Genomic DNA, 17684 nt, shown 5'->3' with positions numbered 1-17684 from the left:
TTGCGAAAGTAAACTATTCTTCTTCTGCAAATTGAAACTTGAATGGATTGCATTACTTCAACCAAAAGACAAAAACAAAACCAAAAACAAATACTAACAAAAAAAGATTGGCAGCAACCGAATGAATTACGAGTATGAAAAATCTTAAACTTACCTCGTTGCGTAGAGTATGAACCTCATTCTGCAACGATGCTACCATCTCACGTAGAGCGGCTACCTCACCGCGTAATGTAGACACCTCAACACGCCATGCACCATCGTCTTTGCGTAAAGTACCGACCTCCTCACGCAAGGCATTGACCTCATCACGTAACTCCCCTAACTCATCCCGTTGAGGTGGAGGTGGAGAACAGGGAGATAAACGTCGTGGCATCTTTGCCGGTCGCCTATCTTGCGGTGATGGTGGAGAAGAGGCTCGATGATGTGACAGAATAGGTGATGGCTGTCGTTGTGGAGGTGTATAGCCGGGTCGATCAGATGATGGCTCTGGGTGAGGTGATAGCTCTGGGCGAGGTGATGGCTCCCGAAGTGGAGGCTGCTCATCAACCGTTCCATCAAAAAAACGCTTACTAGCTTGCCACCAATCAGTGGCAAGCTCAGCTTCCGTGGGTGTCAGCCTCTGTAGAGGAGTGTTGGCCTCCTAACAATATAAAAGCTCAAACAAAGTTAAATGTGTACTAGTAATAACTTGTTTATAAACATATGGTAGTATTTATGTTAACTTACATTATTTATTGTCGTATACCTTAGTAAATCTTCCCATTGCAAGGTTCGTTTCCTCTTCCAGGAAATAGCCCTGGGAATATTATTTGAAGTTTTTATTGCATATGTCTTCATGGCGGGAAAGGCCTCAAATATCCAAATCTACAAACAATATAATAACAAACATTAGTAATTGTTAAATAATTACTTATAATTTTGGAAACATTATATAAAAATTCTTACCTTAAAGGCCAAAATAAAGCCTGTCAAAGTGTATTTGGAACCATCGCCATGCAAACTTTTTCGATCATCAAAGGCAGACGATAACTTATTCCATGTAGCTTTCCATAAATACGAGCCCCACGGAAACAGGTTCCACGCATTTAGGTCTTCTACCAATTTGATTAGATCATTTGGAATAGGTTGTCTGGCCTCTCTGCCTAAAAAGCCGGCATGCAAAAGAATTAGAAGGCATACTCGGACAACGTCGACGTCATCCATCCGAGTAAAACCATCTTTATTATTCAAAAATCTTGTCAGGTCTTCTACGTGTAGACTCGGCCTCTCCAGCTCAGGAAAAACCCGGGATAGCCATGATGGGCGGGTAATGTGTCTAGTGTACCGACCTACATCATCGTGTCCGAAGCGTAGACCGGTGATTAAGCAAAACTCCTCCCGCCCAAAACACGTATACGCCGGTGGAAAATCAAACCATATCTCTTCATCACGACGTTGTATAGTCTCTGGTAGATCTCTAGTCATGGTTTGAAGAAACAGGTGTGTCAACATCGCATCTCCACCGGGATGTTGTACTTTCAGCCATAGCCCGAAGCATGTATCCTCAAACATTTTTCTTTGTGCAGGTGAAAGCTTCGACGCAATTGTTTTGGCCAGGCTGACTTTATTTCTCAAGGTCAATTGAGCCGAATAAAGTTCTACAAAAACAATAAACATACTAAATTAGATATACCAAAAAACTACACTGTGAAGATATACCAAAACAATAATAAACATAAATAGTAGTAGTTTATTCTTCAAACTTAAATATGCAACACTGTGAATTTCGTATTTGTCTTTGTTTTTTGGTTGAAGTAATGCAATTCATTCAAGTTTCAATTTGCAGAAGAAGAATAGTTTCTAAAAATGAAATCGCAACACGAAAATGACTATCGCAACGAGAGATCGCAACGCGAAACTAAATCGCGTTGCGATTTGCATTTCGCGTTGCGATTCTTGGTTGATTTAATAAGCAATCTAAGTGAAATGGTTAATCTATTATTGAAATTACCAGTAAACTTATCATCAATTTCAATATGAAAAACCTAATAATAATGCAAAAATTTCAAAAAGAAATAATTAAAAAAAACTAACCCTCGTTGGTTGATTTGGTTGATTTTCCATTTCTGATTGTGAGGGTGGCTCTGAGAGATTTAGATAGACGGATTTCGCCGGAGATGGGGACGGATTTCGTCGGAGATGGGTGAGAGTGAGAGATGGAGATGGGACTGAGTTGTGATTTTAGGTTTTAGGTTATGAGTTGCGATTACGGGATATACTGTGGACAGTTCAGTGTTCCATATATTAATATTCATGTTTGGAATTTAAAAATAAAATACTTGGCCAGGATACTAATGGCGCTTTGAAAATCGCATTGCGATTATGTATTATCGCGTTGCGAAAGTCAGTATCGCGTTGCGAAAGTAAGTATCTCGTTGCGATTTTTTATTATCGCATTGCGATAGTCAGTATCGCATTGCGATTTTCCCAATTCGCGTTGCGATTTACTTATTCGCATTGCGATTTTCCCAATTCGCGTTGCGATTTACTTATTCGCATTGCGAATTGGGAAAATCGCAACGATACTGTAGACCATCGCAACGCGATTTTCAACTATCGCATTGCGAAAATGCAACGCGAATTTGCGATAATGGAGATCGCGTTGCGAATTAGCGATCGCATTGCGATTTTGTTGGTCATTTTGGCAAATCCGGAAAAAGTTGGTTAAAATCGTATATTATATGGGATTTTTGGTCACTGAGGTTATTTTCTCTTTAAAAAATTTATTAATTTGGGTAAATATAAGATAGTATTTGTTCAAAGAACACTCTTAATTTTTTGGTATTGAACTCTCACACTCCTAGCATCTGTGGTGTTCGAACCCGAGTCCTCAAGAAATAACAACAATTCATTTACCACGGAAGTCACTTGGTTCGTGTGTATAATTTTTTTAATCATTGATAATATAAATATAGTCATAGACAGGATCAGCTATTAGGAGGAGGGTCCTCAGCGATTGCTTAGGGGCTCTATTTTTTATTTTTGTAATTAGGGCTCCTATTTTTTCATCTTTGTAATTAGGCCTCCTATTTTTTTTTTCATCTTTGTAATTAGGCCTCTAATTTTTTTTAAAACAAATTTACCTTTATAATTGATATCCTAATTTTATTCAATCTCACCTTTTATTTTTATAATTGAAGTCTCTAATTTTTCAATCTCTTTTTTTTTACCTTTATAATTGAGACCCATAATTTCTTAATCCCACGTTTTAGCTTTATAATTGAGACCCTTAAGTTTTTTCATTCTCACTTCTACCTTTTCTACCTTTACCATTGAGGCTCCTAAATTTTTTTAATCTCGATTTCTACCTTTATAACTGAGGTCCTTAATTTTTTTAATCCCACTTTTTTAACTTTATAATTGAGTCTCCTAAGTTTTTTCAATCTCACTTTCTACCTTTATAATTGAGGCTCCTAAGTTTTTCAATCTCAATTATACCTTTATAATTGAGGCTCCTATTTTTTTCAATCTCAATTTCTATAGTTAAAATTAAAGGCTCTATTTTTTTTCAATTTCATAAAATTTTCAATTTCTCATCCCTTTCTTCATCTCTCTCGTTAATTCATTTAATTTTGAATTAAATCTAATCGTATTTGTCATTTTTTTTTACAAATCTCATTTTTCAATTTACGAAATATTCTTTAACTCTTAGTCTCCTCTAATCTCAATCTAGCATTAACATAATACACTATTCTTTATTGTTTAATTTATTATTCAAAATCAAGCTCCATATCCCATATTCGATTTTTTATTCTCATAGTCTTATTTAAAGTGTATTCTTAACCAAACTATGAAACTAATGTTCGAAAGAGTATAATCATTTTTTATGATATTAAATTAATTGTTTAAAGTAATAAAATATAATTTTGTTCAATAAGGGCCTATTTTTGAGTTTTCGCTCAAGGGCTCGAAAATGTTCGAGATAGCTCTGCTTATAGATGTAAATGCTTAAACTTGGAATCTCTAAAAATAAAAATACTCTTTTTAACCAATAAAATCAATTGATAAATTTCTATTTATATATCTATATAATTCAGTTTATGAGTAATTTTATACGTTCTTTTATTCATAATGTGTTTATCTTATTTTATCTTTTCTGTTGCATATTTTATTTTTTAGTAAAGTACACAAAAGGTCCCATAATTATAGGATATTACTTTATTAAGTCATTCGACTATTAAAAGTTATAAAATGATCATTCGACTATAAAATGTTACTTTGTTAAGTTCCTCGACTATTAAAAGTTATAAATTGGTCACCCCGACTATTCATTATATTTTAAACTCGTTTTTTGTTAAAATATTGACGATTGTCTAAGTTGGACGTTAACATGATGACTGAGATACGATAATCGTTTGAGATTATGGGATTATATTTTAACATATCACAATTAGTAAATTAATGTATAACTCAAAACACCATCAATATTTTAACAGAAAAAGATGAGTTTAGAACATAATGAATAGTCGGGAGATCATTTTTTTAACTTTTAATAGTTGAGGGACTAAACAAAATAACACTTTATAGTTAGAGAATCATTTTGTAATTTTTAATAATCGAGGGAATTAATAAAATAGTATATTATAGTCAGGGACCAATTATGTACTTTACCCTTATTTTCTTTTTATATTGTGGTTATATGTAACATATAATTATTTTATATGGAAACTCAAAAACTTTATAATAAAATAACTAAAACTTATATAATTGATTTGAAATGACCATCCAGCTCAGTTGGTAGAGCACAAGGTTCTTAACCTTGAGGTCGTGGGATCGAGTCCCACGGAGGGCATTTCATAATTTGGAGGTCTCTTACGGAAGCTGCTCTCAATCTGGTGTTGGGGGTAGCCTACTATCTTACCTCCCCCTTACCCCATATATATGGGAAAAAGGGACAACCATTTATATAATTGATTTAAAGGAAGAATTAAAATATCGAAATGACTTAACCAACAATCAATTAATATAGTGGGATGAGATATTAGATTATTTAAGCAAAGTCAGTAGATCGAATCTTGATGTTTGTGTATGCAGCAAACTAGGTTAGAAGGTTCGATCACATAATGAGCCTCTGTAAAATCTGATTTGGATTAATCGATCAATAGATTAGATGAATACTAGTGATTAGTTAAAAAAATCCAAATGACTTAAATTTAAATAATTTTAATATAATTGATTGAATATTTATTCCATTAATATTATTATTAGGGTAAAGTATAGTAATGGTCACTGACATTTTCTAAATCTTTCATTTAGGTCCCCCAACTTTTAAAACTTACAATATAGTCCTTCAACATTTAATCCGTTTGCAATATGGTCCCCGTCGTTACACTGCCATTAGTACATTTGCAATATGATCACTGAACTTTTTAGGCGCTTGCATTTAGGTCCCCCAACTTTTAAAACTTGCAACGCAATCTTCAATTTTATTCTAAACCCCAAATTTCTTTTCGATCTCGAATTTCTTTTTTCCCTTCTCTCTTCTCATTTCCAACGTAACTTTTCAGTCAAGGATGCATGGAAAATTATAATCTAACTTTGAATTATGTGGAGGTGTTGACATAAATAAGGGTTCATTGAGATAAGACCCGACGAAGGGACTATCGGGACCATCAACGATTCAATGTGTAATGTTAGATACAAGTCATCTCAGGTGAAGCATAGATGTTCAATGAAATGCTTGTGAGAAAAAATGGGGTTAGAAATGCAGAGTTGACAAATACTACTAAGATGAACTAAGTATCATTGTTGAAAGTCACCAACAAAGCTAGAATTATTTTATATAAATGACATATAATAATTTATTCGTTTAATCATTGTGGTTAAATATTTTCCAACAAATGATCAAATATAATGGAATCTCAAACAGCGCATTCACCTCTCAGTCTCTTTCGCAACTTGAAAGGCATCATAACAGGGTCAAGTAGCAGCTTCAAATATACTACCCAATCATGATGCCTTTCGAGTTACATGCATGCAAAATTTTCTTCTAAAGCTATAATTCAATACAATTCAACTGTAAAATTTCCAAAACATGTGAAAAAAATCCAATTAGTTCACGATATATCAATCTTGTAATCAACATGAACTTATTAAAAAGAATACGAGCTCACAGGACACTGAAAACCATAGGTCGAATCAATACAATTCCCAGTAAATTAGTACCATCAGTCTCTTGGATTGAGCCTGGCAATTTCACTATGTCGATACTCACAACCAATTCCCTGATTTAAAGAAAACCCAAACAAGAAGATCAAAAAAATTTAGCCTAGGACCCTCTTTCACTTCTATTCTAATGGACTGAATATCTTTCATAAGGAGTACTCAAAGTTTTGATTAAGAAGAAAGAAATAAAATTAGATGGTTTTGGTTCAAAAATAACACGGAATATCCAAATCATTGACATGTAGTTCCAGAAACATAAAAATTTCAACAAAAAACACACAATGTGAGCTGAAAATGGAAAAGTGCAATAGAGGAAAAACTTACTTCCGAATAGCCTAAAAGAGAAAATAAATACATTCTTACAAGTGAGGGGAGAGGCTAAGAAATAAACGCAATTAGCGTTGCGTTCTAGCAATTCTTCATCCATTTTTTTTTTGTAAATGAAAAGCTGAAAGACAGACCACTGCTTGGGTTTACAATTTTACATGGCGGAAAAGTGAAGAACAAAAACCAAACAATAGTGCATGTGAGCGAAAGAGACTGAGAGGTAAATGCGCTGTTTAGGATTTCATTAAATTTGATCATCTGTTGGAAAATCTTTAACCACAATGATCAAACGAAGAAATTATTATTAGCCATTTATACAAAAATAATTTCAGAATACTTAGTTCATCTTAGTAGTATTTGTAAACTCTGTATTTCTAACCCCATTTTTTTCTCATAAGCATTTCATCGAACATCTATGCTTCACCTAAGATGACCTTATCTAACATTACACCTTGAATCGTTGATGGTCCTGATAGTCCCTTGGTCGGTTTTTTTTCTCAATGGACCCTTATTCAAGTCAACACCTCCACATAATTCAAAGTTAGATTAGAATTTCACATGCATCCCCGAATGAAAAGTTACGATGAAAATGAGAAGAGAGAAACAAAAAAGGAAATTTACGATTGAAAAGGAATTTGGGGTTTAGATTAAAATTGAAGATTATGTTGCAAGTTTTAAAAGTTGGAGGACCTAAATGCAAGCGCCTGAAAAGTTCGGTGACTATATTGAAAACGTACTAACGGTAGTGTAACGGCGGTGACCATATTGCAAACAGACTAAATGTTAGAGGACTATATTGTAAGTTTTAAAAGTTGAGAAATCTAAATGAAAGTTTTAGAAAATTTTAGTGACCATTAATATACTTTACCCTTATTATTATTAAGAGGTCATTGATTTATGTACGCTTGAACATAATATTTTTTTTAATTAAAAGTTGGAGGATGTAGTAATTTTTTTTATTAAATTAAGATGTGATTACAAAGTAGTATATGTTTTAAATACTCTCAATCATTTGACAATAAACGCTTAACTACCTTAATGTAGTCGTTGGAGCTCGAACATGTGACCTCTAAGAACGACAACAATCCTCTTAACCACTGAGGTAAGTTATTTCGTGTAAATATGTAGTTAATTTTAAAATAAAAAAAGAAAACTTTTTATTAATTTTTCATGCATTAAATGATAAAGTAACCAATGAAAATTACATAAGGGAGAAAATAATTATTTACGTTTAACTTAATGTGCCTCTATTACTGAGAATATTATATAATAAATTTTCTTACTAAATAAAATTATATATATACGCATTTGATGCGATGTGTTTTCGTCTTATATGACGGGCTGTCTTAAAAAAGACAGATTAATATACGATTAAAAAATGATGTGATCGAAAATTTAATAAGATAATTAATAATTCGGTAAAACACTACCAATTATGTTGACAAACTCATAATGTTGTAGGTAGAAAACATGAAAAAATATTAAAAAATTTGGTAACCGACAAACTTTGGTTATCAGTAAGTATTAATACATATATATAAGTGTCCATACTTATTTCACTGTAGAAAATATTAATTTAGGATTATCTTTTGAGTGAGTTTTAAGATATTAATTTAGTAATTATATGCGTCTAATGATTTATTTTTATGTTACGGTATATATTATTATTAAATTAAAAATAATAAACATAGATATTACATATTTACTATTATCTTTGGTTAAAATTGTTAAATTTAAATTCTAAATAATATTTTATAAAATATCTAAACAATCAAATAATTTTTTGTGTAAATAAAATTATTAAATTAATATTATATGTGGAAAACATGAAGCACTATTAAAATTTTTTGAAACATAAATTACATAACTTTCAATAAAGTATCGATACATGTACAAAAAATATTGATACTTTCAACATATCCTGTAGCTCTTTACCGGTTTGTCATAATGAAATTGGTTTTGTCATATTTTTACCTGTTATATTGTTATGTATCGATACATTTTTATAAAGTATCAATATTTTATGGGCGCTATTACTGCTTTTCTTTTAAATTCCAAAAATGTCGATACTTATTTAAATAGGATCGATACTTCCAACATATCCGGTAGGTAATTTAATGTAATAGGTAGTACCTATTTTTTTTTACCGTTTACATTATTAACAACCTTCAAAAAACTGGTAGGTATTTTAATGTAATAGGTAGCACCTATTTTTTTTTTTACATTTTACATTATTAGCAACCTTAAAAAAAATCGGTATGTATTTTAATGTAATAGGTAGCGCCTATTTTTTTTTACCGTTTACATTATTAGCAACCTTAAAAAATCGGTAAGTATTTTAATGTAAATGTAGCGCTTATTTTATTTTACCGTTTACATTATTAGTAATCTTTAAACAAACCGATAGGTAGTTTAATATAATAGGTAGTGCCTATTTTTTTTTACCGTTTACATTATTAGTAAACTTAAAAAAATCTGTAGGTAGTTTAATGTAATAGGTAACACATATTTTTTTTACCGTTTACATTATTAGCAACTTTCAAAAAAATCGGTAGGTATTTTAATATAATATGTAGCGCTTATTTTATATTTCTAGTTAAATAATATAATATTTACGATATAGATTTTAACCGGTCATTTATTTAACTAATTACGTTTTTTTTAACCATTTTTTAATCACCACACAACAGAATTTCCCCTTTTATGACAAACTTTACAAATGTGAAAAAAATCTAAAATGGAAGATATTGTATGTATTAGTTTTTTAACGAGAATATTTGGGTAAAAAGGACCAAAGCTTTTAAGTTTGAGCAAAAGTTGAAATTTTGGAAAAGAAAGGACTATCCAATATAAGGTTAAAAATGAGTTTGAGAAAAAAATATAATAAAAGTTATAATATTTTAGTTTTAGTTTGGATGCAATCTAAAATATTTGTTGGAAAAATTCAATAATTTTAGAGTTTTAAATGAGAAATTGATCAAAACGTTGTTGAGGAAAATGTGGAATCAATTGTTGGTTCGTAAATGTACAGACATGTATGATGTGGATAACGTGATTATCTGAACCGATCTACCTCTTTGTGGGTTTGCGGATATTTTAACCCAAATGTGAGATATTTTCCTCAAATAGAGAATATATTTTCAAAATTTGTTTTGGAATTAAAAGGATAAATATTAAAAGGTTCCTTTAATCAAAACATTAATTTTGAAAATTACTTAATTGCTTGATTCTCATTAGTGTTTCATTAGGTCAAAATTTTCAATTGTTTACAATGTGAACTCCCTATAAATACCGTGTTAACCTACTAGGTCAAACACATTTCAAAACAAATTAAAAACTAATTCAAATGAATTCTTTTATCTAGTTTTTGGTGATAGGCTAAGACAAAGAATAGTTCTTGATCTCGACAGTTGTGTTACTGTGCGTTGATCATCTCGTTGTTGTATTTGAGGAGACAGACGATAAAAAATCTCGAGCACCAAGAAGTGGCCGAAAATCTGTCTTAAGAAAATTACATAATTTCATACCTCAACTTATTTCTATTCATATATTTATGGTTTTCTATTCTGATCATTTAATCAAATATTTTTCAGGTTATTAATTGTGCTTGTTTTATTCTTGATTTACGTACATAAATTTTACGACGAGATCCTACCGAGGAATCGAATTTCGTTTGCCGCAACTCATATAAATCACCATGAAAGCAAATTGTGATCTATAAAGTATTTGATTTTATGTTTTATTTTCATCTCGGATTGTTATACCTCTAACAATATTATTTTATTCTCAACATTTTCGAAAATTACAATATTTTATTTTACTTCTAATCTAAAATATTATAATTTCTATTTGAAGGTAGCCATTTTTTAATCTTATATTAAATTGTCGCACTATAAAATCACCCAAATATTTTCAATCACCCAGCTTTCGATAAAGGAAAAATAAAGATAAAAGGTCAAAAGACTGTGGATGGAAAATGAGACCACACTCGGTTCATCCGATTAGACCCTTGACCTCAGGTAACGACCCCACAAGAGCGGCAACCCAACCCCTCGTTGTTGTCCCATGTTATTCTTACAGAAATTGCACCATGTTTTTCTTTCCCAGTTTTTCTTTTTGTGTTCTTTTTCAAAATGAAGTGAAATTATTAATTGATTAGTCAACCAATTATATGAAACATTAATGTTCTAAAAGTTAAGAGAATAGATTAAGGAAGGTACTGTTTATGGAGGATTCACATGTACTCTTTGTGCACTAAAGGAAGGAATATTTATTTAGCAGCCACCATTGAAAAAAAGGAACATGGTGAAGGATAGTTTAAATTTGTATTGTATCTTTAATGTATCATAATTGCAATAATTCATTAGTTTAATTATCAATTTAAACATTAACTATCAATTCAAATATGACGTCGAATATATTTTAAAACATAATTTTAAATAAATTATTATTAAACCTAAGTCTTTTTTAGGATAGTCATCTTAATTTAGTAAGCATCATATATATGAGAATAAAGCAAATACTTGAATTTAATGTACCCGATTATGATAGAATTGTATTTAATATACATAGAAGACATTAAAAACATAAGAAAAAAATAAATACTACTAATTATTAAACCTCTAACAAATTTCATTGTATTAAACATAAATAAGCACCACTTTTCATAAATAAGCCATTAATCAGTAACAAAAATGCTTCCCCACTACACACCCCTTCCACTGTTCTTTAACCACTCAAAAAAAATCCCATCTTTGACTCTCCTTCCCTATTTCTTCCTTTAACTCGTGATATATGTTTTCCTCAATCATTTTAAACAGAAATAAAGTGTATAGTTGAACTGCTTTTGAGATTTTCTGTCTTTTCGCCTTTTTCCAACGCAATCTCTCTCGGTCCCTGCATGAAACAGAGAGTTCCCCGATGAAGTATATCCGAGCTAATAGCTTGAAACGCTTGTTCTCGTTGAAGAGGCGCAGTTTCGAAGAAGGCGCCGTCGATAACAGCCGTGGGGTTTTCGAGGAAGAAGACAAAGATGGTGTCTTGATTTCTTCGGCTGCTCAGAGACCTTCTTGGAAGTGTTTTTCTTTTGAAGAGATTTTTGTCGCCACCAATGGTTTCAGCTCAGGTCTGTCTTCGAACTTGTTTCTTTGGGTTCAATTTGTTTTTGTCGATCTTCCATTTGATTTCATGTCTGCGTGGAAAGCAGAGAATTTGGTCGGAAAAGGAGGGTACGCAGAGGTATACAGAGGAGTGCTCAACAATGGGGAAGAGATTGCGGTGAAGAGGCTAACGAAAACTTACAGTGACGAAAGGAAAGAGAAGGATTTCTTGACGGAAATCGGCACTATCGGCCATGTTTGTCACCCAAATGTGTTGAGACTTATAGGCTGTTGCATCGACAATGGCCTTTTTCTCATCTTCCGGTTCTCGTCTTTAGGCTCCGTTGCTTCTCGTCTCCATGGTAATATCTGTTTATTTCGAGGTTGAATTGTTTATCTTTTTCTGCGTTTCATTCGAGCTTTTGTCGACGCAGATGCGAATTCGCCGCCAATGGACTGGAAAACAAGGTATAAGATAGCGATTGGTACTGCAAAAGGACTCCATTACTTGCACAAAGTGTGCCAAAGAAGGATAATTCACCGCGATATCAAGTCATCCAATATTCTATTGACTGCAGATTTCGAACCCCAGGTACCAAATTATCGGACCATGCTCCGCTTTTTCCGGTTCGTTTTTCGATCTTCGAGTTCGATGGTTAATTCGTTTTGAAATCCACGTTTTAGATATCGGATTTCGGACTGGCGAAATGGCTTCCTTCTCAATGGACACACCATTCCATTGCTCCAATTGAAGGGACATTCGGGTATGCTAATTCAACAATGAACAACTCTTTTTATTTATCTAGTCTTTAGACAGGAATCATATTACCCATTCGATAATTTTTAGTCATTTAGCACCCGAGTACTTCATGCACGGAACCGTGGATGAGAAAACAGATGTGTTCGCATTCGGGGTTTGCTTGTTAGAGATCATATCGGGGAGGAAACCAGTCGACGCCTCGCACCAAAGCTTGCACTGCTGGGTAATGCTGCAATTGCAGTTCCTTTTTCTATAACCATAAACGTGATATTATTGCCATGCCCTTGCTTAGTTGCTTACCCTTTTGAACTCCATAGGCAAAACCTCTGTTGAACCGAGAAGAGATGGATAAATTGGTAGATCCGAGGCTCAGAGGCTCCTTCGACAGCTCTCAGCTTAAGCGACTTATGTTCACCGCATCGCTTTGCATTCGAACATCGTCGGCCTGGCGTCCAACCATGACCGAGGTAATATTTTACCAGCAATTTGATTACTTACACACATTTTTTATCATGGGATGATGCAATTTTCAAGGGGCAGACCAAGTTTTTTCGAAGGATCATTAGATTATAATTAGGGTCTTTTCCCGGTATCTTAAAAAACACAGCTTGTGTGAATATTATATGATAAATGTCAGCCGTCATCTTCTTAAATTTTTGGAGGTTTGCCTGTAAATCATTTTGAACATCCTTTTCAACAGTGAGCTATGCAACATGAAAACTTAAATTTGGTGATTCTTGGCTGCACTGTTCTAAAGATGTTCGGTTCTACCTAACCTAAATCCGATGTCTCTGATATTTATGGTTTAACCTTCTACGAGACCGACGACATATCGTGATCCTCCGGAAAAAGGAAATACTAACACATGCCATTGCTGATACATTTTCCTTTTTTCCTGTCATGAACCAGTAAAGCAAATCTTGACATTGACTAAATTATTTATTTGATATACAATTACTTTTTCATGTAAAATAATAGGTTTTGGGGGTGCTTATGGAGGGGGAAACGGATAAAGAGAAATGGAAAATGCCAGAAGAAGAAGGGCAAGAAGAATTGTGGGGATTCGAGGATCTTGAATATGAATGTCACTCTTTCTCAGTTTCACCAGTTGATTCCATCTCTACTGCAGGTTCTTTGAGGGAAAGAAATTGAAAAAGAAAACCCAAAAGAAAAATCAATTTAATATATATATATACACACACACACACATTTGTCTCCATGTAAATATAAATGATTTTGGAATTATAATATATATAGAGTGAATTTGGTGCAATATAAATACAATGTGTTGCTGCCCATAAATCATCCAAGGAAAACAACTGGGGAAAAGCTTAGGGAAAATGCCAAATGGAAGAGAAAAACAATAGTCAACTAATGCGTTAACAAGCAACCACGGGATTCATGCCGCTGTGTTCATCTTACCACACAGATCATATATTTTTGTATCTTTTATTTGTTAAAATTTTACATTAGTACGCAATTAAACGTCAACATGACAATGTCATCAGCCAAATCATATAATCAACTCTCCAACATTTACTAATGTCAAACACCCATTATTCTTGCTACTGTGTCTTGTCGGCATCCCCTCATGCATGTTCTTGATGACTTTTTCTGATACCCAATGAAATTATTTTTCTTTTTTGGAAAAAAAAAACCCCGCCAAAATAAAATGTAACCATTAATATAATTAACAAATTGATTTCCTTAAGTAATATGATGAATTTAAATATTCACGTCATGAATATAACAAATTTAATTAGGAGAGTAACCCTCTTGTCGTAATAAATCTCTGTAGTATTCAATTTGAATTAGTAGATTAATAAAGATAAAAGAATAAAAAGTTGTTTTATCTTTTTTATATTGCAAATAAATAGTTAACGGTTAAATTGAACATAAGATGGGAGAAACTAAACTTTTTCAAATAAAAAACAATATAAATACTAAATTTATAAAAAAGATATGAAGATTAGATTTAAAATTTTCTAATAATATAAGGACGTTTGATATATTTAGACCCGAAAATTAAAAGTTAGGCCTGTGAGTCACACTGTCATGCCAGATATGTTATATTTGACGTATTCCTAAAGGCTTGGTTTAGCCTGCCCTTGGTGGAACCCATGCCAGATGTGCAACTCTCCACATTATCAATGTCACATTTCATTTCCTTTTACATTAACAACCCAATCATTTAATAGGCTCACGCTTATGAAAAGTATGGTTGTTTATGGATAGTTAACCGTAAAGTTTAGTTTAAACAAATAGATAATCGTTTTGTTATAATAATTATGAGATTTTTTTTACAGTAACTTAATTATTAAAAGATATTTAACTATTATTAATATTTTGGTTACAGATTAACCTATTATAATTATTTATTAAAAAAATTTCATAACTTATATTATAAAAAAAAGTATAGTATTTAACACAAACTTACATTAATATTAGAACTAATCATTTCATCGGAATATCGAACACGAATAAACTATATATAGAAAACATATTTTTGAGAAATTAAATTTTGCTAACCTACTTATAATATTATTTTTCAATCAGCGACAAAAGAACTAATCATTTCATCGGAATATCAAACACGAATAAACTATATATAGAATTTTAGTAGAAGTTGGCAAACAAATATGTTGAAAACATTTTGATGTTTCGATATAACAAATTAAATTAAAAGAATTTTAATTTTGAAAAAGATTTTTCTAAGCATATTCGATATATTAATCGAATATCAAAATACTACTCAAAGTATTTCAAAGTTTATTTTAAATCCTTACTAAAGTGTAAAATTAAGTTTTAATATTAAAATAATTTCAAAACAATTTTACAAAGTATTTTGAACCGTTTCAAAGCCAAAAATTACAGTTTGTCTAGAGGGAACCGATTCCCTCTTAATGGTTTGGCTCGAGAAATTCCAGTATGCTCGGAGGGAACCGATTCCCCCCAGGGGTATCGATTCCCCCACTGTTCAACGGTCGAATATTGAATTTTATACTTAGGGAACCGATTCCCCATGAGAGGGTACCGATTCCCCCCACGCTCCAAGCAAAAATATTAATTTTTTTCACACTTAAACGGCTCCAATAACTTCATTAATGATCCCCAACGTTCAGAAGTGATTCAAGGTGTATTTAAACAAGCTTAGAAGCCATTGATCAAGAACAAGAAACATCAAGCAACTAGAATCAAGAGAGAATCAAAGAGAAAACATCAAACCTCAAGTTTGAGCATTTCAAGCCTATTTTTCATTCAATATTCATTTTGCTTTCAAGAACACTTATTGTGCTCAGTTGTATTTATTCTTGAGTGTTCTTCTTTGTTCTAGAATTGTGCAAACATATTTTCCTTGTGAGGTTTTTCTTGTAAGTTTGCAAATGTGTAATCTTCTCTTTGAGAAAAGAGTGCTCTCAAGAATTGGGGTATATGCTTGAGGGAGTTGTAAGGTTATCTCTTTGGCCTCAAAAGAAAGAACAAATTAGTGAATTTTTTGGAAAATCCTTAGTGTGGATAGCTAAGGTAGTGGACGTAGACTTTGGTTTATAAAGTCGAACCACTCTAAATCGTTGTGCTACTTTCAATTTTCTACAAAAGCTTCCACAAAATTTTAATTGCCAATTCACCCCCTCTTGGCCGATTCCGTCAATCGATTAACTCAACAATTGGCATCAGAGCCTAACTCATTTGAAGGTTTAATCACCTCTTGAGTCGATTCAGGAAGAGTTACATCGATAATCAAAGTCATCAATGGCCTCTACTTCAAACTTCGACTCCGGTCTCGATTCAATGCCTGTCAACAAGCCTCCTTTCTTCAATGGGGCTAACTATGCTTATTGGAAAAATAGGATGATGTACTTCATTCAAGCAAGTGACATGGAGCATGGAATGTCGTAGAAGAATGATACATCAAGCCTCTCACTCATCCAAGATTGTGGAGTGAAGGAGAGACAAAAATGTTCCAGCTCAACTCCAAAGCCATCCATATCATATTTTGTGCTCTTGGACCAGATGAATACGGAAGAGTTTCATCTTGTACAACCGCCAAAGAAATATGGGACAAACTTCAAGTCACTCATAAAGTTACCGATGAGGTAAAGAAATCTAAAATTAGTATTCTAACGCATAGCTATGAAAATTTCAGGATGAAACCAAATGAAGATATCAAAGCTATGACGGATAGATTCACAACGATTGTCAATGGTCTCAAATCATATGGAGAGATCATTTCAAATGAAAAGCTTGTGACGAAGTTAGTTTACTCCCTTCCAAAATCATGGTAATCAAAGAAAACGGCAATCATCGAGTCTAAGGACCTAACGTCCTTAACTCTTGAAGAACTAATCGGTTCCCTCCTCACTCATGAAATGATGCTTGAAGATAAGGTGGACCTCGATAAGATTGACGAGACACCAAAGGAGAAGAATAAGAAGAAAAACATTAGAGTTGCTCTCAAATCCACAAAAGATGAGAGTGATTCGAATGAAGATGACGATGATGAGGAAATGAAATTATTTACCAAACGATTCAGAAAGTTGATGATGCCCAACCGAGGAAGAAAATTCAAACGTCATGAAGGCTTCAAAACTGAATCGAAGGAGAAAGACCCGATTATTTGTTACGAATGCAAAAAGCCGGGGGTATGTCAAATATGATTGCCCACAATTGAAGAAAAAGGGTCAATCCAAAAAGAAGCAAAAGGCTCATGTAGCTACATGGAGCGATGAAGAAGGTTCCGATGAAGAGGAACAAGAAGTTGCAAACTTGTGCTTGATGGCTATCAGGGAAGATTCTAAGGTAACCTCTAACTCATTCGATTTGGATGAATTATCTTATGATGAGTTATTAGAGGATTATAATGGGTTGGCTTAGGATTATAAGAATCTATTTTCAAAATACAAAAATGATATTTCAAAATTGAAAAACGAAAATAGTCTTATATCCAAGACCAAAAATGAGCTTGAAAGTAAGATCAAAGAATTGCAAATCAAAATTAATGATTTTGAAAAGAAAAATACTGATTTGCATAACTTACTTTCAAAAGTTCATGATGATCATCAAAAGAAGATTGATGATCTTAAAACTTTGTTTAATAAGGTTGGAACAAAAAGTTTTGAAAAATGTGAGAATTCAAAATCCAACTTTGTTAAGAAAAGTTTTAGAAGCTACAATCATAGAAGTCCTCAACGAACCTTGAATGGTAAAATTGTTAGGAGTATATGGGTTCCTAAAGAATTCATTACTACTAAAGATAAGGATGTCCTTTATAAATGGATACCAAAGGGGATAAG

At 32.6% G+C, this 17684-nt stretch overlaps 1 protein-coding gene across 1 annotated transcript; it reads left to right on the top strand.

Annotated features, from left to right (window-relative positions):
* The first annotated feature begins 11335 nt into the window (after positions 1-11335).
* LOC120168008 (probable receptor-like serine/threonine-protein kinase At5g57670) lies at positions 11336-13615 on the top strand. The gene is made up of 7 exons (XM_039176878.1): positions 11336-11656; positions 11738-11992; positions 12065-12222; positions 12315-12394; positions 12478-12613; positions 12708-12857; positions 13369-13615. Exons 1-7 carry the CDS (start codon positions 11452-11454, stop codon positions 13540-13542), a joined length of 1158 nt encoding a protein of 385 aa, XP_039032809.1. The 5' UTR covers positions 11336-11451; the 3' UTR covers positions 13543-13615.
* The last annotated feature ends 4069 nt before the right edge of the window (positions 13616-17684 follow it).

This window comes from Hibiscus syriacus, unplaced genomic scaffold (assembly GCF_006381635.1).
Source record: "Hibiscus syriacus cultivar Baekdansim isolate YM2019G1 unplaced genomic scaffold, ASM638163v2 tig00111708_pilon, whole genome shotgun sequence".
Classification (NCBI taxonomy): domain Eukaryota; kingdom Viridiplantae; phylum Streptophyta; class Magnoliopsida; order Malvales; family Malvaceae; genus Hibiscus; species Hibiscus syriacus.
Note: the sequence above shows the minus strand (reverse complement) of the source record. Positions and strands in the feature narration are given on the sequence as shown.

Coding starts and splice junctions, on each gene's coding strand:
- LOC120168008 (XM_039176878.1), top strand. CDS start 11,452: ATGAAGTATATCCGAGCTAATAGCTTGAAACGCTTGTTCTCGTTGAAG. Junction 11,993..12,064: donor CGTTGCTTCTCGTCTCCATG/GTAATATCTGTT, acceptor TTGTCGACGCAG/ATGCGAATTCGCCGCCAATG. Junction 12,223..12,314: donor CTGCAGATTTCGAACCCCAG/GTACCAAATTAT, acceptor TCCACGTTTTAG/ATATCGGATTTCGGACTGGC.